The sequence below is a fragment of the Chiloscyllium plagiosum genome, chromosome 3 (genome assembly GCF_004010195.1).
Source record: "Chiloscyllium plagiosum isolate BGI_BamShark_2017 chromosome 3, ASM401019v2, whole genome shotgun sequence".
Classification (NCBI taxonomy): Eukaryota; Metazoa; Chordata; class Chondrichthyes; order Orectolobiformes; family Hemiscylliidae; genus Chiloscyllium; species Chiloscyllium plagiosum.
Genome location: NC_057712.1, coordinates 111,164,856 through 111,186,091, shown reverse-complemented (window position 1 = coordinate 111,186,091; position 21,236 = coordinate 111,164,856). Strand labels below are relative to the sequence as shown.

Sequence of the window (21,236 nt, the reverse complement as noted above, 5' to 3'; positions counted from 1 at the left end):
GGAAGATGCAATTTTGTTTCAGGACATGGTTGAAGAGCTTCAGGGCAGAGGAAATGACCTGAGAGTTGCAGTGGGAGAGGGACTCCCTGAGATTCTTGTAGAGAGAGGAGGAAAACTTTTCTTCAAGGCAGGCATCCTTGTAAGAGGATTTGTAATAGGGTTAAAATCAACTAGGTAAAAACAATGACTGCAGATGCTGGAAACCAGATTCTGAACTGTAGATGTTACCTAGTAGGGTGATGAAACATCTAAAAAGCTCAGTGAGCAAACCTACATCCAGAACCTCAACCTGAGCAACAAATCTTCTCAAAACTCGCTAATATTTCTTCAGTGTGTGGGCATCTCTGGTTAGACTGGCATTTATTGTTTGTTCTTTCGAGAAGGTTGTGCTGAGCAGTCCTCTTGAACTTATGCAGTCCATGGGGTTGCTGTTAGGAATAGAGGTCCAAGACTTTGACCATGTAACAGTGAAGGAATGGTGATAGAATTCAGAGTAAACTCCGTGCTTAAAGGGACACTGGCACCTGAGAGTTGTCACATGAATTAAGACAAAGAAGCAATGTCTAACAATGCTGCAATCCTTTAGCACTGTAAGGTGCCAGCATAAGTCGTGCTCATTCCTGGAGTGGGATTAAATCTCAAACCTGAGCCAGAAGTGACTTTCCTGCCATTGAGCTACAGTTAACACTAATTTCGGGCCTGATTTTTATGTGCTTTTTTTTTAAACACATGAAGTCTTTAGAACAATGTGTATGGTTTAAACAAACGTTCACTAATTTGCAATGATGATTTTAGAAGATATCATTAATATAACAATACATTGGCAATTCCTATCTCACTCTTGATCTTTTATGATGAAGGGATGGTTATTGATGAAGCAGTAAAGATTCTTGAATGGCGAAGGCTGTATCTGAGGGGCTTGTTGGTTGAACTGGGACATTAGATAATTGTTTTTGATAAATACAAAGATCTTTCTCTCATTCATTTACTGACTTTGTTTCTCACTCCAATCCCAGTCACATAGTTCTTGAGTTTCTTTTTTCATGTTGTATTTGATTAAATGCTTCCTTGGTATCAGGGGCAGGATATAGCTTTTCTTCATCACTTAAAATTCCTGTCCACTAAATTTCATTTTTAGTGTCATTCTCTTTTTCTCCATAAAGTTGCTATCAACATCAATCCTGATTTCGGCATTGCCTTAGAACAAATTCGCTATGCTATAGGTACTTTGCAAATGCAACACTATATTGCTGAGATTTAAAATGTCACTTTTAAAACACTGCCTCCCATCTTAACAATGGTGCAAACAACTTTTTGGTTCTGTCAAGCTGTCTGTACTTTGGGTGAATTTTACAGGTTCTTGGGTAGTTTTGACAAAAAAATCATTGACCTGAAATATTAACTTTGTTCTTCTATGATGTTGGCTGGCCTGCTGACCATTTCCAGCATCTGCACTATTTTTGCCTTTGCTTAGAAAATTTAGTCTGTTCTAGAAAGCAAGTGTCCCATTTCACAAGGACAGGACGTGAAGTTTTCATGTCTTGCACAGTACTCTGAAATTGGTTAGGAGATACATTTTTGGCAACCACTATCCTGTGGCTGTATGAAGTTAGTAAGAAAGCCACTTTCAGAATTACATGTACTTCAGTAACAGTAAGCATGTTTGCAGTGTCAGCATTATAGGCAAGCCTTGTCTGCTGGTGTTTTTGGATTTTCTGTTTGGGCATCGCTATTTGCATTTCTACACAACTAGATTTGCTTGAGTTTTTGATATTCCTGTCTGCTAACAATAAAAGAAATGATACTTCACTTGGGTTTAGTAACCATTTATTAAACTTTCCCTTGTATTCAACTCATTTGCGTCTATTCTATTGCTGTAACTATTTTTAATTTTCCAATCTTTGCCCTGCTTTCTTATAGAAAAATTCAGGGAATGTAAGCTGTTCAAAACAGCTCTTGAGATCCGACCGTTTGCAGCTAATCTTGAACATGAATAACTATCTGCAAAAAATTTGGACTGACTCCATGTGTGATGGTATGTTTGCTCACTTTGATAAGCTTTCTAAGATTTGGTTTATTTTGAAATTATTTACATTGATATACCGTTTTATAGCTACTCCAGCTATGCCTTTTTACAAAGGGTACGTTTTCATTTCCTGATGTATACAGCAGCAGCATGTCCTGTGAGAGTCATGGGTTGAGAAGTTTGTTTTGAGTTTTGTTCACTTTGGCTACGCACCCATGTATTTGCTGGATGTCCACAATTTGACCACTTACTTCAAGCTGCTCCCATTCTTTTAAAGTAAGGCTTAAATGGGAGCCGGAAATGCCTATCATGCTGCTTTTATTTGAAATGAATCTTGTCCATGTTGATAATTACACTTTTGTCAGACAAATTACAGTAGAGGAAAATGGCTGCTTTTAAAATTAGAGGCTGTCCTTCTGATAATTCCATTAAATGTTTTTCATCTACTCACTATTTATGCAAAATTTTATAGGCTGGTTTGGCTTGTACTCCAGTCTGATTCTGACCATAATTATTTGCAAAAAATCTCTTTGTGGAAAATGGACTAATTATTGTACTTAATATGATATTTGCAATATTTGGAGGTGGTAGTGAATGGTGTTTTGGTGTGTTTTTGGATCTGGGGACATCTCAACCTCTGAACCATTATCACTATTTTGTATTGAGATCTGTTGGCATTTCCTGTGTGGCAGGCGTGAGATTTGGGCAGCAATTTCTGTTATGTGGTTTTGTTAAGATTGAGTTGATTTTTATTGTCACCAATTACGTCCACAATGGACCTCACTGATTTAAGTTCCATGAATCCTCTTTGCCAGTATCCACTTTAAGGATAGTGTGACTCGGATGCCATATTAAAAAGCTCTTATCTAGTATAATGGTTTCATGTGCTTTTTAACATGTGTTCTCTCCTTATGAAAGATGAACTTAGGTATTTTGTAGATGAGGCACAGCTTGGGTGTGTTAATTTAAATTTTGATTGGGGGGGAAAAAATACCTGGATGAGCAGAATACAGCTTTTGAGTAAACTTTTATGTTCGGAGTTGTAGAAAATTGGTAACATTACCAATTTACTACCTTTTCTTTCAGGCATATGCCCCATTGTTGGCTATTCTAAAGCTGTCTATATTGTGCTTTTTTTCTAGGTCCGAGTTCACTATCCACTGTTGGGTGACTGTATGTGGAGTTTGCACATTCTCACATTTTCCCTGTGTCTTCATGTGTTTCCTCTGGGTGCTCTGGTTTCCTCCCACAGTCCAAAGATGTGCAAGTTAGGTGGATTGACCAAGCAAAATTTCCCATAGTGTCCAGTGATGTGCAGGCTAGTGGGTCACCCATGGGAAATGTGGGGTGAGAGGGTTGGGTGGGATGCTCTTTGGTGAGTCAGTGTGGACTTGATGGGCCGCCTCCCAGTCTGTAAGAAGTCTTTGTAACCAGCGAGGCCAGGGAATGGGCCTACTGAGTCATCATTCAAAATGAAAACTTAATTATGTCCCAGCTTTATCTCGTCATCTGTACTTTGGAAATCAATGCTAAATTAGATTACTTGAATTCTTCAGAATCTTTTTTTTTAAAAAAAGTTCTATGAACAATTGAACGATTCTAGATTTTGGTTGGGAAGGATGGAGTAGTCAAAGATACATTAAGCATTAAAAACTTATACTGCTCTGGGATAGGAGGTAGGTACACTTAGAATGAAAATCTTTCTATGTATGTTGAATCATGTCTCTTCGATCAAACAATAAGGAGCATTAAGTACATCGACATGTAGCCTTGGAATACAATTGAATTATACCCAGTGAGTACAGGGTTGCTAATTTTTAGAGTATCATTGAATTTCTTTCTGATGAATACAACAGTGAGCTCTTGAAATAGTTTAGACCAGGAGAGTGCTGTCACGTGTTGTAGGAAAAGGCAGTAAGAGCCTGTAGATGCTAGACGGTGTTTCACTACCCGCAACAATTGCTGAAGTATTTTTCTTTAAACTGCACTAGTTTTAATATCCTGAGAGGTTCAGTAGTATAGTGGGTGTGTCCTTCAAGCAGTATACCAAAGATTTGGATTAATGATTTAGAGCAGCTAGGGAATTTGAATTCATTTAATTAAATCAATTAAAAAGTTATAAATAAAACTGGAATAAAAAGTTAGCAGTTACTGGTAGCTTGCCAGATTGTCATAAAATTCTATTTGGTTTGCTCATATTTGAATGAGGGAAGTCTTTCTTTTGCTCAACTTCTGGCAATGTGATTAAGTTAACACCTCTGAGATTGATACAACTCCGTTACATCAAACTGCTACCCAAAAATAAATGATTAAAAAAACCAAATGAATGACCCAGTATTAATTATAGGCAGTAAACTGGTAAATTCACATCTAGGCCTTTTGACACGCAAGCACCTCCTTAATAATATCTGGAAACTTGTGCTAAAGTTGAGAGAGCTGTCCCACAAAACTACTGAAGCATCAGCCTGATATAGGTGTACATGTTTCAGTCAACATCTCTGCCTCTTCCCATCGACATCACTAAGTATGTCCTGTCTGACTAGTTTCTGGCCTTAAGTTGTGACTTGCAGTTACGAAGGAGTGGCTATGGTACACTGACTCCAGACCTCCTTTCCTGTCAAATAGGGGAAAGAGATTTTCTCTTGACTTACCATGAACTTTTCTCCCTTTAAATATTGTATCATGTTGATCGTTACTTTGAAAATCTCCAGAGTACTTTTAGCGTGCTTGCTATTCCCTGCTTTTTCCATGTCCATCAACAAAAGTGACATAGCAGCACTCCTGACCAAATTGGTCAAGCCTCAGGATGTAGCTGTCAGACTGGCAATGCAGCCGTAACTGAGAGAACCAACTCAGTTTCTTTTGGGTGAATGGGGGAGGGTGGTGGGGAAAGAGCAGAAGAAGATTTGACTTGAATGAGTGCCACTGCAGAGTTTCTGTTGAAACAGTATCTTGTATTTGCACTGAACCATCTGTCATATTGTTCTGATTTTCCCCAAAGCTAGTAGCTCAAAATGGGTGTTTTGTGAGGTTCTTTGGACCGTCAGTTGACTGTATTCCACTACAGTTTCTGATGTCATGGCTCAGAATATGCCTTGCACTACCATTACTAAGAAGCCAAAGGACCCCTTCTGGTACAATTAAGAATGTAAAAGAGCATTTTAGGGGCACTGTCTGGGTGCTAAATGCAGAAGCAGTATGCTGTAGACACTGCAAAACAGATCCATAATCAACACATTCAGATTTCAACTGATGGTGGCTAATTAAACAGCTAAATGGAGGAAGATGCTCCACAAATAACCCCTTACTCCAAAAATGCATAGCCCAGATGTTAGTGCCATAACAGACAGAATAATTTCCTGCTATCTTTAGGCAAAAATGGCTGCTTTTAACTCAGAAGCCAGTTTTTCAGTGAATTTTATTCCCTCCGTGTTTTTTATACACTTGTGGGATGTGGGCATCGCTGGCTCACCTGCATTTATTGCTTGCCCATAGTTTCACTTTGAAGGTGGGGAGTCGCCTTCTTGAGCTGCTATGGTCCACTAACTAATGTTTGAAGTTTCTCTATTAAACAAACCGAGTGATTACACCAAATGCTGAAATGGGTGTCCATGCATTCAAAGAAGCAGCCTGAGATATCAGCTGGTGCACCTGCCTGCAGGTAGAGACTGGGTGCATTGTGAATGTCACCACATTATGTGCACAGCGACATGAGATTCTGTATTTTTGTGTGCACAAATGGCATCCACTGTGACTGATGCAGGAGGAGGTCTTGAAGGGATAGGGTGAGCTTCCCTACCAAGTAGCTCTACACTGCTTTCCTGCCTGGTTATCGTTCACCAGGATTGAATTGCAAGCAGGCAAAATGCAGGCTCATTACCCAGCAATGTTTAGATCTTGTGCAGTGTAAGTATTTGGTAGTGGACAGTTGCTTGTTTGTCAGATCAGTAGTGAGTTTTTGATCGTGTAAAAGGGCCAGGTGGCTTATGGGGGTGGGGAGGCAATAGCATAATGATGGTATTGAGAGACCCAGGGAAACTTAGTCCAGTGAGTGTTCTGGGACCTTGGTTGGAATCCTTCCAAGGCAGATTTGAATTCACTTCAAGAAAATCTGTAATTAGAGTCTAATGATGGCCATGAAACCATTGTCAGTTGTTGGAAAAACCCACCTGGTTCACTAATGTCCTTTTGGGAAAGGAACTACTATCCTTACCTAGTATGGCCCACGTGTGACTCCAGACCCATAGCAATGTCATTAACTTTGATTCTTGGCTTTCCTTTTTTTGAAAAAAAAAGGACGACCAAGCCATTCAGTTGTAACAATTGCTAGATGGTCTCAAAAAGGGAATGAAACTGGATGGGCCACCTGGAATCTACTGAGGTACTGGAAGTGACAATTTCAAACACCATCCTGTCCAAGCTACTCACCATGCTGACTTGGATCTGTGTCATTTTGACAAAATCTTGAACCCATTTCCTAACAGTATTGATTGCAGCATTTCAAGAAGACAGCTTGCCACCACCTTCTCTGGGCTCAACTAGGAATGGACAATAAATGCTTGCCCACCAGTGCATCCACATCCCGTGCATGAATTAAAAGTAGTGTAAACAGTTAACTCCAACAAATAATATTAAATTAAAAATATAATGTCTCCCAGCAACTGCTGTTTCATTGCTTTCTAGTTATGTAGCTCTGCAAGCTGTGCCCTGAGTGATGGTATTCACAATAAATGCAGTCTAAAACAAAGAATTATAGAGCTGTGATCCAGAGCTAGTCCTACCTGGTCAAATTGTTCCAGTACAGCCATGATCTGGAGTCTACCTAATGAAAAGACTTTTTTTTAAAAAGAAAAGCCTTGTCATGAGAAACAGGACAAATTTGATCCAATCAATTATCAACGTAACAGTCTACAACCTGTTACTAAATTGATTAAAATAATCATCTGCAGTACTATTGAGTGGCAGTTGCATAGCGTAACCTGCTCAACTTGCATTTTGCAGATCACATTAAAGCCTTAGTCCAAAAATAGAGCAAAGTTGAACTCCAGTGGTGAGGTGGGTGTGATTGCCCTTGACATCAGGACAGAGTTTCACCAAATGTGCTCTCAAGGAAGCTTTATAAAATTGAAATCAATAGAAATCTGGCAAGACACTCCAGTGACTGAAGTTGTAACCAGCAAAAAGAAAGGTGATTGTGGCTGTTGCTGCAGGATGCCGTGGCAAGAATTCCTCAAAGTAGTGTTCTTGGCTCAACCATCTTGAGTTACTTCACCACAGATCTTCCCTCCACCACAAGCTGAAGTGGGAATTCTTGTTGGATGATAAGTGTTCAATCCCTTTTGAAACTCCTTTTGAAGGAAGTGAGTGCACTATAGTCCAGTTTGTGACTGACATGAAAATAGGTAGGAAGGCAAGTAGAGAGGATGACACAATCTGCAGAAGAATATACACAGGTCGAGTGAATTTGTAAAAACTTGGCAGATGGAATAAAGTAGTGAGGTCATGCACTTTGGCAGGAAGGATAGAGGAGCTCAATGTTTAAATGGAGAAAGATTCCATAAAGCTACAGAGCAGAGGGATTTGGAGTCTTCCATGAGTTGCAAAAAGCTAGCATCCAAATTCACTGGGTAATGGAGAAGGCAAATGGAATGTTGGCCTTTAATTTCAAAAGGAATGAAATATAAAATGTGAGGATTTGATAAAACTGTGAGCCACGAGTCAGTTTACAGCTGGAATACTGCGAACAGTTTGGTGTCCCTTATCCAAGGAGAGCTATGCTGGCATTGGAAGCAATGCAGAGGAGTTTCACTAGGTTGGTACCAGGTTTGGAGGTGAAAACTATGGTACAGGAAAAGCACAGCCGGTCAGGCAGCATCTGAGGAGCAGGAGAATCGACACTTCAGGCATGAGCCCTTCATCCCGATGAAGGGCTTATGCCCAAAATGTCAATTTTTTTTCCCTGCTTCTCAGATGCTGCCTGATCTGCTGTACTTTTCTTGTGCCACAGTTTTTGACTCTCTGATCTCCAGCATCTGCAGTCCTCACTTTCTCCCCTATCTTGTGAAGAGAGGTTGAATAGATTGTGTCTGTATTCAGTGTAATATAGAAGAATGAATGAGTGATTATCTTTATTGAAACATACAAGATTCTTAGTGGACTTGATATGGTAGATACAGAAGGATTATTTTCCCCGTGAGAGAGCCAATATAAGAGGTTGCTTAGATGAGGAGGAATTTTATTTTCTGCTGGGGTTCATTGTGCGGGTTTCTTAATGAATGTGGAGCTGGATCATTAAGTATTGTTAAGGCTGAGATTGACTTTTTTGTTTTTAATCAGTCAAGGAATCAGGATTATGGGCAAAGGGCAGGAAAGTGGAGTCGAGGATTATCTGATCGCGCATGATCTCACTGGTATAGACTCTGGCCTATATCTGTTCCAATGTCTTGTGATCTTCAGATTACGATTCTGCAGCAAGACTTGGGTAATATTGAGGCAGGACATGTGGCAAAGATTATTCATGCCAAGCAAATGCTGGTTAATAACGATCTCCAAGGAAATCTTGACACTCATTAACATTTAATGACATTACTAGTGAAGAAACTCCTGCCACCAACATCTTGGTTGTCACTATTGACCAATAATTTCACTGGCTTCACCCATAAATGCTGTGGCTACAGGAATCAGTTAGAAATTGGATATTCTGTTGCCGATGACTCTCCTCCTAACTTTCCCATTCACAAGACATTTGTTAAGGACAAGATTAGATTAGATTAAGGATTAGATTAGATTAGATTACTTAGTGTGGAAACAGGCCCTTCGGCCCAACAAGTCCACACCGCCCCGCCGAAGCGCAACCCACCCATACTTCTACATTTACCCCTTACCTAACACTATGGGCAATTTAGCATGGCCAATTCACCTGACCTGCACATCTTTGGACTGTGAGAGGAAACCAGAGCACCCGGAGGAAACCCACGCAGACACGGGGAGAACGTGCAAACTCCACACAGTCAGTCGCCTGACTGTTTGTTTAAATGAGGGCAGCTCCAATAATTGGCTTTTGACACCATCCAGGATAAAGTAGCCTATTTTGACATGCCCTTTGATGAGCATAGCCTGCTACTTCCTTTATCACCAGTGCACTTTGTGTTGTTGCTTCAACTACAAAGTGCACTTCAAAGCTTCTTCAGTGGGACTTTTCAAACCCGTGACTTTTATCACCTAAATAACAAGGGCAGCAGGAACATGACTTGTGTAAGTCTCCCTCCTGAACACACACACACCTAAACTGACTTGGAAATATGTTGCTATTCCTTTTTCATTCCTTAGTCAAAATCCTGGGCCTTCCACTTTATCGAACTGTAGTGGCTCTCAAAAGTGGCACATCACTTTCACAAGGACAATAAATCATGCCAGTGCAGTCCACATTCTGTGAATGAACGTGGGAAATGATCTATTTGCATACACTAATTTTAATTCTTTTTACTTTTCATGGCACTAAACTGTCATGGGAAGGTGGTCAGAGTGTTCACAAAATTGAAAGATTTTGTTTGAGATTAGTTTACATGTTTGGGATTATTTTGCAGATTTTATGTAGCTGTTCGTGTTTTTTGTTTGCATGTCCTGTAACTGGTAAATGTATGAGCTATTTTATGCAATTGTATTCTAGTAATGGCAAAGTTCAGTTGCATTTTGTATTTATTAACCTGTTGTTGTCTTTTTCTCTTCAACAGCGTGCTTAAATGAAAACAAAACAGCACCATCAATGGACACTTTAACCTTTAGGAAGATGCTGAATGATTCTTTGAGTTGTTTTGACCATTACTCATTGGTAACGTGCTTATTAAACTCTGCTTGTATTAATAGAGCTTTTAAATGAACAGATTAGATCAACAATCTCTTGCTCAGCAATAAATTTCCAAGCTTTCTAAATAAAAATCATTAGTATATTTGGGGCTCAACAGAACTTGCCTCTTAACAGCTTAACTGTACTTGAACCAAAATTTAACAACTAGTAAGTGCACATTGCACATCCAGGCCGATTCTCAGCCTGTTCTTTTACTACATTTCTATACTTCTGCCCCATTCCTACTGCTGTTTCTGCATTTTAAGAGGTTTTGTGAGGCCACTCTGTTAAATGTTGGTCAGAGTTATGTTTTGTTTTTATTGCTGAGAGTGAAACATTATCTCTCAAGTTTCTAGCAGGCTAACCCAGGAGGAAAGTATAATGCTGTGAAAAAGTGGGAGTGAACACAAACATGCAAATGGGGGTCAAAGACAAAATTGCAATGAAGTCTTACTGTTTTCCTATTTCACAAAATAAAACCAGACAAAGTTCTAAGCATTTATTCTAAGGACTATTTTCATATTTGAGAGTATTGTTGTGAAGTTGGGTAGAGTAGTTGTAGAATGGGAGGCAGAAAGTTAGAATTTGGTGTTTGTAAAATGCTAGAAGGGATAAAGTATTGTGTGGTTTTTTTTAAAAGATGGTATTTTGTTGGTGGTTAGATTTAAAATGGATGTCTGCGAGCAGCAGCGTGAAAGTTTGCCTCCACAGAGCCCGAACTGAAATAGAGTCATAGAGATATATAGCATGGAAATAGACCCTTCGGTCCAACTCGCCCATGCTGACCAGATATCCCAATCAATCTAGTCCCACCTGCCAGCACCTGGCCCATATCCCTCCAAACCCTTCCTTTTCATATACCCATCCAGATGCCTTTTAAATGTTGCAATTGTACTAACCTCCACCACTTCCTCTGGCAGCTCATTCCATATATGTACCACCTTCTGCGTGAAATAGTTGCCCCTTAGGTCCCTTTTAAATGTTTCCCCCTCACCCTAAATCTCTGCCCTCTAGTTCTGGACTCCCCCACCCCAGGGAAGAGACTTTGTCTAATTACCCTATTCGTGCCCCTCATGATTTTATAAACCTTCTATAAGGTCACTCCGATGCTCCAGGGAAAACAGCCCCAGCCTGTTCAGCCTCTCCTTTAAGCTCAAATCCTCCAACCCTGGCAACATCCTTGTAAATCTTTTCTGAACCCTTTCAAGTTTCACTATCTTTCCGATAGGAAGGAGACCAGAATTGCACGCAGTAGTCCAATAGTGGCCTAACCAATGTCCTGTACAGCTGCAATATGACCTCCCAACTCCTGTACTCAATACTCTGACCAATAAAGGAAAGCATACAAAATGCCACCTTCACTATCCTATCTATCTGCAATTCTACTTTCAAGGAGCTATGAACCAAGATCTCTGTTCAGCAACATTCTCTAGAACATTACCATTAAGCGTATAAGTCATGCTGTGATGTGCTTTTCCAAAATGCAGCACCTCTCATTTATCTAAATTAAACTCTGCCACTCCTCAGCCAATTGGCCCATCTGATCAAGATCCCGTTGTAATCTGAGGTAACCTTTTTTGTTGTTCACTACAAACTTGATTTGAGTTTTTTTTTGAAGTAACAAAGAGGATTGATGAGGGCACAGCTAGACGTGATCTATATAGACATTCGACAAGGTTCCCAATGGGAGCTGGTTAGCAAGGTTAGATCTCACGGAATACAGGGGGAACGAGCCATTTGGATACAGAACTGGCTCAAAGGTAGAAGACAGAGGGTGGTGGGTGGAGGGTTGTTTTTCAGACTGGAGGCCTGTGACCAGTAGAGTGCCACAAGGATCGGTGCTGGGTGCTCTACGTTTTGTCATTTTATCTAAATGATTTGGGTGCGAGCATAAGATGTATAGTTAGTAAGTTTGCAGACAATACCAAAATTGGAGGTGTAGTGGACAGCGAAGAAGATTACCTCTGATTTACAACGGGATCTTGATCAGATAGGCCAATGGGCTGAGAAGTGGCAGATGGAGTTTAATTCAGATAAATGTGAGGTGCTACATTTTGGGAAAGCAAATCTTAACAGGACTTATACACTTAATGGTAAGGTCCTAGGAAGTGTTGCAGAAAAAAAAAGACCTTGAGTGCAGGTTCATAGATCCTTGATAGTGGAGTCGCAGGTAGATAGGATAGTGAAGGTGTTTGGTATGCTTTCCTTTTATTAGTCAGAGTATTGAGTACAGGAGTTGGGAGGTCATGTTGCGGCTGCACAGGATATTGGTTAGGCCACTGTTGGAATATTGCGTGCAATTCTGGTCTCCTTCCTATTGGAAAGATGTTGTGAAACTTGAAAGGGTTCAGAAAAGATTTACAAGGATGTTGCCAGGGTTGGAAGATCTGAGCTATAGGGAGAGGCTGAATAGGCTGGGGCTGTTTTCCCTGGAGCGTCACAGGCTGAGGGGTGACCTTTATAGAGGTTTACAAAATTGAGGGGCATGGATAGGATAAACGGACAAAGTCTTTTCACTGGAGTGGGGGAGTCCAGCACTAGAGGGCATAGGTTTAGGGTGAGGGGGGAAAGATATGAGACTTAAGGGGCAACGTTTTCACACAAGGTGGTAAGTGTATGGAATGAACTGCCGGAGGAAGTGGTGGAGACTGGTACAATTGCAACATTTTAAAAGGCATTTGGATGGGTATATGAATAGGAAGGGTTTGGAGGGATATGGGCCAGGTGCTGGCAGGTGGGACTAGATTGGTTGGGATATCTGGTCGGCATGGACAGGTTGGACCGAAGGGTCTGTTTCCATGCTGTACATCTGTTACCCTATGACCTCCAATTTTGGTGTCATCTGCAAACTTACTAACTATACCTCTTATGTTTGCATCCAAATCATTTTATGTAAGCGATGAAAAGTATTGGACCCAGCATCGATCCTTGTGGCACTCCACTGGTCACAGGCATCCAGTCTTTCAGACAAATTGTTATCCCGCTATTTTGATCAAGTGGTTAACAGAATACCAATTACCTCGAGTATTTTGGCATTTGAGATGTCATCTAGATGAGTTTCAGCAGAAGTACTAATTTTACCTCCATTCTGTACCTGATACAGGCTTCAACATTCTGCACACCCAATCATATATTTAAGCACATACTGTATCACAAAGTTCTTGTGGTGCGGTGGTTGTGTCCCTGCCTTTGAGACAGGAGGCCCAGGTTCAGATTCCATCTGCTGCAGAGGTGTATAATAATATCTCTGGATAGGTTGATTAGAAAATGCACATAATGTTTTGTGACCGTTTTCAGGTAGCCAAGTCATAGTTAAGACCTGATTCCCACCACATCACAATTCCTTACCATCATAGCGGAATGTTCTGGATGAGGCACCTTTTTTTTATGGTTTAAAAGCATGTTTATAAATAGCGAGCTGCTTTGATCTGTTTCCTCATGTTTACATATCGGCTTATGTTCTTGTGAGCCGAAAGCACCTTGTTGTGATGTTTTACTACCATCTACCTTGTGATGTGTCGCATGTAATTATGTTTTCTTGTGTGTGAGATGACTTGGTGGACTACCTTGTTCGACAATGTGAAATTATAGTTTTTACTTTTGTTTTGTAGAAACGCACAGCTCTCAGGAACAATTCTGATGTTTGCGTGAAGTGTAAAGTTTTTTACAACAATTTAACTGAATGGTACTATAGCTTGGTGGATAAGCAGAGCTTGTGTATTGACATCATTGATGCAGTAAGTACATTGACAACTATCCAACATCCATCCCCTGTGCAGTGCTGGTAGCTCGTTTTAGCAATCTAATTCTAAACTTATTTTTATGCAAAGAGCAGAATTTATTTGGTTCTTGCTTTAGAGCTGCTTTTTCAGTAAGTTGAACTAGCTGAACTGATAGCAGCACCTGCTGCATGTTTAAAATAAGCAAATCTCCAGGGCTTGTATATAGGACTTTTAAAAAGGCAGTAGACTGTTTAAGCGACGGGAAAATTATAAACCTAAAGAGCAAGGTCAAGGCCACAATGCATTGTAGAAATTTCAGTAAAGCTGAGTGGAATGACACCAAATTTAACAGCTGTATTACTCATGCATCATGAGTGAAGACCATAATAGCTGAAGCCTTTAAAACCTACGCCCCTAAGTTCCATGCTGTTCAACTAGAGGAAGCAGCAACTGAGTCCTCTACCTTCCCAACATTTTTCATTAGGGGCAGCACCATTTTTAGGTTCTTTTCCCAAGGTTTCACACAAGAGATGCAATTTGCGCACACTAACTTCTGCAAGCAGTTAAAGTTTATTAATGCTTGTACAAGCTAGATGACTGCCTTTGACCCTCCTTTCAGGCATGCAAAGTAGAGTCAAAAGAGGCCTCAAACAAAGAAAACACATCCCCTTTATACAGGTCAGTTGGTAATGCTCACAGATACTTTAGCCGTTCCCCATAACCACATATTACCCCAGGTACAGTGATAGGATGAGGATCATCCTCTGCTCCAAAATAAATGCCCTAAACCTGGGGAATCGTTATGCAAACCATTTCCTGACTTAATGATTCCCCAAGACAATGTAGCATTGCTGCGTGAATGTCGCCCCCTATCCAGAGAGGGAGAGAGAGTACAATTTAATCTTTTAACATTACATAGTGGTTAACACTGCTGCCTCCCAGCCTTGGGGAACCAGGTTCGATCCCATCCTTGGGTGCGTGTGTGGAATTTGCATGTTCTCCCTATGTCTGTGTGCGCATCCTCTCGGTCTCCAGCTTTCTCCTCTGGTCTAAAGATGTGCAACTTGGGTGGCTTGGCCATGTTAAATGTGGGATTGCAGGGATAGGAAGGGTCTGGGTCGGATGATGCTCAACATTCGGTACAGACCTGATGGACCGAAGGTCCTCTATCTATGTTGTAGGGATTCTGTGATTTTCTTGTATTCCACTGATATCACTCATTCTTCTAAACATCAGAGTACAGAACCATTGTATACATCTCTCATTGGGCAATCCTCCAATTTCCAGTATTCAAACTAATGAACATCTTTTGGACCATTTGACTTAATTTAAATTGAATTTAAAAAAAAAATGCTGTATGAAAATTTACTTGAGGCCTAATAGTTTGTCCTGTGTTCTTTTTGGTGCCATTAGATGAACTTGACACAGCAGCTCTGGAGCAAAACCTACAACTGCACTGTCCCTTGCAGTGATACTATTCCAGTCATTGCAGTGTCAACATTTCTTCTTTTCCTACCTGTCATCTTCTACCTCAGCAGCTTCCTTCACTCTGAGCAGAAGAAATGGAAGCTTATGGAGCGTGAGTACCTGCTGTTCTAATTGTGCTTTTAGAATTAGATCAATAGATGTGAACATTTTGATAGTTGGCAGCAAATGCTAAATGTTACCAAATGTTCAACTTTGACTAGAATATTTGACCAAGTTGATTTCACACAACACCTCTTTTTTAATGTGATATCCTATCCTATACAGGTGGTCAGATATGGATTAGCCAACACAATCTGTATACACTTTCACAAATAGAGAAAACATCTGATAATCTGGAAAGAAGCTATTGGAAAGGTTTACTCCTTATGTTTTCTAAGACTGAGGTCAAGATCTTCTTTGGTGATCCTTGCTTCAATGACAGAATTATAATGTAAATGAAGTATTGTTCCCTGTGGAGTAGGTAGGCACCTTTTTGAGGCAGAGTGATTAAGTTAAATTGTTGCAGTTGATTACCAGTCTGCTGTTCACTCCACCTCTAGACTATTTTGTTTCTTCTAATTCTCCAATCACCACTTCCTTTTGGCCTTGTGCCATCAACACTGTTGGCATTTATTCTCTCCTGTCTTTTGCCTACTTATACATTTTTCTCAACGTTCCCTCTCTTGCCATTTTATTTATAAATTAATAACTTCTCAGTTCTGCTGAAAGGACATTTCACTTGAAATATTTACCCTGTTTCTCTCTCCATAGATACTGTTGTCTCCTTTTTTTTTATATTACAATGATCAATTTTAAATGCCAAGTCCAATCAATAGATGGCATCTTATGTTGGAGGTGCAGGCAAATTGCTGGCAGTCCTCAAAGAAATTCAGGCAATCATATATTGTTGCCAGAAATCTATTCCAATAAAAAGATCAGATTCTAAATGACCAGTGTAAAATTCTGCGAATTGATGCAGACCAACCATTGTTTAGATCCCAGCTGATGATGGTACTGGACTAGTCTGATTCTAGATAAAATCTGGCCCTTTAGGTCTTTCGATTTTGAATAATGTGGCCATTCACTGAAACTTAAACTACTTAGTTTCTTTATCAGGAACTTATTATGCAAAAGATAATTTAACAAGTTGTCTGGATGTAGCATGAAGAGGAAAAAAGAACAAAAGTAATCCAAAGTTTAAATTAATTCCCCAACAATGTCCCTTTTCCAGCAATTTAAATCCAGAGGAATTACCATTATTAGCAAATCGTAAGTTTGACTGATGCTGCACAGTTGTTCTTATGAACTGTGAAATCATTGTGTATGAAATCTTAGACTGTCTCAGCTTTTTAATAATCTTCAGACTTTTAACTAAGCACTTCTAGCCTGGAAGTCACACACATTTCTTTTTTAGATTGAAATAATTGTGTTTTCTCCAAAGTGTTTTGTACTTCTTAGAAGAGAGGTTTTACTTGCTTTTCATCACAGTTAGTTCTCTGAATTGCTCAAATTTTAATCTCTTGATTTTCTAAGCTAAAATCAAGCCTCCATTTCTCCTGAACAAAAAGTAAGGTAATGGTCCTCAATGTTTACCCCTACCTATTATAAATCTTCGCAGTAAAAATACTTTACCATTAACACACAAAGGGTGTCCCTGCTTCCCAAAACTTACTGGATTAGGTCACTCCAGAAAGCATGTCTGACCTAGTTTTTTTTTTCAAAGCCCTTCGTAAGTTACCAATCCCATATGCCACTATTTTTAGAATCCAAATTCTCAAATTGATTTTTCATTGACTTTCATCACATTGCCGAAAGTGAGGTGTTCCCTTCTCTACTGCCACTGTCTCCTGCAGATTACAACATCCTAAAAATTGTCTTGGTTTTGCAAATTAAGGTCAGACTTTTTTTTTGTTACTTGTGATATTGTCAGCCTATAAAATGCTGATATTTCTTGGCAGGATATGCTGTTGTGAGATTCTTTCCTCTGGTTAGACAGTCTAGAGCTGCAATCAGTCATCTGAGAACAAGGAGTTGCCCATTTTGGACTGAAAGGAGGAAATTACTTTGCTCAGGGCTGGTAACCTTTGGAATTCTCTACCCCAAAAAACTTGCTCAGTTTTTGAGTATAGTTAAGGCTGGGATTTGAGAGATTTTGGGGCACTAAAGAAAATCGCAACAAGACTGCAAGATGGGAAGGTAAATATTCAGCTATGATCTGATGAAAGGCAGGATAGACTGAAATGAATGTGTGGCCTGCTCCTTGATCCTAATTAAAAGAAAATAATGCTACTTTTTTTAAATTCACTTTGTAGCTAAACGCTTGAAGCCTTGCAGTAGCACAGCACATATTGAAGACCGATCTTCCTGAAATTCTGCCAATACGTTCTTTCTTCTTTAAAGAAAGAAGACCAAATCTTTCTCATGCAGAAATAACAACATTTGTGAGGAAATGTAATAGCAATAAATATGTGGTTTTTGGACAACGCGTCCTTTGTATTTGTAATTTGAACACTTAATGGTGTTTAAGAAATTATCTACTGAAAATGTGCATGTTGGAAATGCGTTCAAAGCCACATGAAGACTGCTAAAGATACTTATTTATCTTGTGTTTTTTGCCTCTGCCTTAAGTTTAAGTCTGTAACTGAAGAAAAATTAAAACTTTAAATTTGGTTTTATTGAAGTGCCCTAAGTTAGGGTCGATCTCAGCTTTTTCAAATTTAACATTCAACTCTAATGTTTACACGTTGAGTTAAAAAGTTAACAGCAATTGAGAGAATTGCAAGCATTTAAACCTATAAGCTAGTTAGATTGGTTTTGACTAATTCTAAAATACAGATGAATTAAAACATACTGGATGTTGTCCCCAGGAATGATGCGTCTTTTCCTGGTTTGATATGTTTCTATTTTAACCCTGCTGATTATAAATGATGCACTATTTTTCAATATGTAGTAGCACTGTAGTTAGTTGCCTGAGACATCAATTTTAGTTCTAAATTTAGCTTGCTGATTTTTTTTTAATTTGGTTCTTTGTAATTTAAAAATACTGTGATCAGGCACTACCGTAAATAGCTAAAGTAGATTCAGAAAATATTTTTAGATTGAAACCAAGAAATAGAACAGATCCTCAAAAAAATGAGGAATACACGGCGTTTGTGACCAGATGTCCTTGATGTATAGAATAATAAGTAACTGCATATCCATGGCATAGAATGATAGCTACATGTTGTAAAGTTTGGATGATCTGTATGGAAGGATATCGTGTGAATATTTTCAGATGGTTTTCTCACCTGTATTTTACCTTTTGTGTTCTTGCAATCAGTGCTTGTCTGAATTTTTAAAATGGTACATGGATCTATTGTGAGCTTACATTGGGTACGCAGTGTGCGTGTGGGGTTTTTGGATCAATAACTTTTTAAGCAAGAATGAAGCATTCCATTATATTCACCTACTGACTTGTGAAAAGTTTGTGGTGTTTTCTTCCCTGTTATTTTAATTATCAGCTTTTTTGTTCAAACTTGGATGTATGGAAACAACACAAAGTTACATTTTAAATTAAATTGTTTGTACACTCATTCATTCAGGTGTGGCCTTGTGGATATCTTTTGCTTTTTTTCTTCTGTCAATGCTAAATGCATAAATCTGGGCTGATGTTTCAAAATAGGACTTTGTTCACAAAACTGGTTGCAATAATTAATGGGGGGGGGGGGGGCGGCTTGGGAAGGAGGAGTGGGAAACGTAGTGGGAATACTGGAGGAAAGTATTTGCTGTCAGATTCTGATTGAACATTGTGTTCGTTTCTAAATGTTTGAATTTTGTTAGAAATTGCAGCTCCAAAAGAAGGCTATTCAGCCCACAAACTTGTGTTGGTAATGTCAGCTCTTTAACCAGAGCTGCTAATACCAATGTATGTCACTAGTTTGTGTATGAATTAAAAATCCCATTAATAAAGCAGAAAACTAAGATTAATATTTCAAAATATTGGACATTCAAATGTGTACCTTTGCTTTATAAATTGATCATGCAGATGTATCATAGAAGGAGTAGTCTTAACACTTAGGTTGTTTACAGGATTTGTTTACATCTTTCACAATTACAAAGTTGAGCACTAGTTGCTATATAATCTGTTGAAATATCATTCAATAATTTAACTTCATTTAATCTAAGGACGTTCAGGTACACAGTGAACTCCAATGTCTTTGGATATTTGAAGATCCAGCTGGTTTATATTCCTGTAAAAACCCTGAGAACTTGCAAAGCTGCCAGACCTTTTGCTCTATTTTCATTTCCCCACAAGCATGGTTAATCAAATAGTGGTCACTTCTGCATATAGCATTAGATGATAGCCGTCAGAACTCAGATGACATTCTGTAGATGTGTGCATGTTTGATTTGTACAATAAAAGTGTAGTTGCAGCAATTTTCAACTTTCTAAAGGATGGGTTTTAGTGACAAAACACATTTTAAAAAAAACCAAGTGCATTGCTTGACAGGTATGCAATCTTCTCTGGTAGTGCTTCAATATGTGCCTCAGTTTGGAAGAACTCTTAAAAGATTGAGTGAGTGTTAAATCCCAAGAGAAAAGAAAGTGTTATGTGAATTGTTATGAGATCCTTTGTTAGAATTCTAAAACTAAGAATTTAGAGAGTCCAGCAATGCCTCATTGGGCTGACTATGACTTGGCCATAATGAAACATCAAATAAACTTGTTATATTTCCTAGTCATAATGATTTGGTTGAATGTATAACATAAGCAATAGATTTGGTGTGGTAAATTGAAATCTCTCGAGTAAGAGAAATAAAGTAGGCATAACCTTGGAGTATCAACTAAAATTGTTCCACCTTGCAGTTATGAGAATGGAAAATGGACTCCCAACCGCTATATTTAAAATCAAAGGTGATGTTTGCTTGGGAGATGGTTATTAAATAACCAACTTCAAAAGGGGTTTAATTATAATCAACCTTGTTCTATCAGCCAAATAACCTTTCACTATGACAGTAAATTCCATCTGTTCGCAGAGAACACTGCATTCAGTGATTTACAGAAACAGCAAATGTGGCAGTCTGAAATGTGGTGTGTACACTTACTGTGCAAAGTAAGTTTTTTCTTTTTAAAATGAATCCAAAACAGGTAAGAGAACATTATATCTTTTGCTGTCTGAATCCAAACTAAGTATTGCCCAGATAAGTGAACTTGTGAAGAGTCGTCATGTGAACAGTAGACCTTTGTTCTAATTAACTTTAGCAGAGGATTAACTTATTTTTAAAAAGCACTTCTTTCCCTGTTGTGCTGAACAGATCAGTGAAACCTGCTTATTCTGATGTAACGCACCTAACAGCCATTTCCTGGATCAGACCCCTCTCGCTTCTGCTTGTGCTTTAGTCCCGAGGTGCCTATGACTTAAAATTGCTTCCGAAATTCACCTTTAAACTGGGTAGTTCTGTACCAATATCTATTGCTAGTGCTCATTATTTGGTACCTTTTTTAAATTTTTTTTAAAAAAGTACTTCCCCCTACTTCTGAGCTTAGGTTCAAGACCCACCTGCTCCAGAAGTGTATAATAAATCTCAATTTAAAAAAAAAAGTTTGAAGTACTTTTTTTGTTTTGCCTGTTTAATGTTCAAGAGTGTGTTTTATGCTTAACAAAGCTATCACAAGATGGAGGAGCAGAAGAAGGGCATTCAGCACATCAATCACACCATTCAGTGAGATGATGACTAATCTGTAATCCATTTTCCTGTCTTTTCCCCATACTTTCTATTTGCTGATTTTTAACATGTGCATTCATCTTCGCTACCCTCCTTAAGCAGTTTCTTGGACTTGCAATATCGCCCACATTTGGTCACTTGTTTTTCTGTAATTGCAAAAATGTGTCCATGTGCAACTATTTGCACTGTTAACTTGTTTACCTTATTGCAAATGGTCTATGCACTCCAATATAGCACCTTTTTTGTAAACTTGACATTTTTTACTCCAGCACTATTTGCTGTTCTTATTTCCTCTGCTTGCCAGTTTTGCTTTCTACTTTTCTGTCTTTCATTTCTTTGTTTCCATTACTCTTGTTTACCCACTCAAGTTCCTGTCCTCCTGCCACACTAGTTTAAACCCTCTCCCTGACTATTATCAAATGTACCTGCAAGGATATTGGTCCTGGTCCTGCCATGTTGCAACCTGTCCA

General features: G+C 39.0%; 1 protein-coding gene across 3 annotated transcripts in view; it reads left to right on the top strand.

Moving 5' to 3' along the window:
* Positions 1–21,236, top strand: part of ostm1 (osteoclastogenesis associated transmembrane protein 1) — a 45,174-nt gene that overhangs the window by 7,951 nt on the left and 15,987 nt on the right. The window contains exons 2-7 of one of the 3 annotated variants that reach the window (XR_006311233.1): positions 1,921–2,035; positions 9,760–9,857; positions 13,484–13,609; positions 15,008–15,173; positions 17,020–17,257; positions 17,374–18,440. Coding sequence is in view for 1 of the 3 variants with exons in the window: in XM_043687080.1 (XP_043543015.1) it covers positions 1,921–2,035; positions 9,760–9,857; positions 13,484–13,609; positions 15,008–15,173; positions 17,374–17,429 (561 nt within the window). In the remaining 2 variants the exon portion in view is untranslated. Of the gene's footprint in view, positions 1–1,920; positions 2,036–9,759; positions 9,858–13,483; positions 13,610–15,007; positions 15,174–17,019; positions 17,258–17,373; positions 18,638–21,236 lie in introns of those variants that run through there. The other 2 variants (XR_006311232.1, XM_043687080.1) reach the window with 2 other exon arrangements.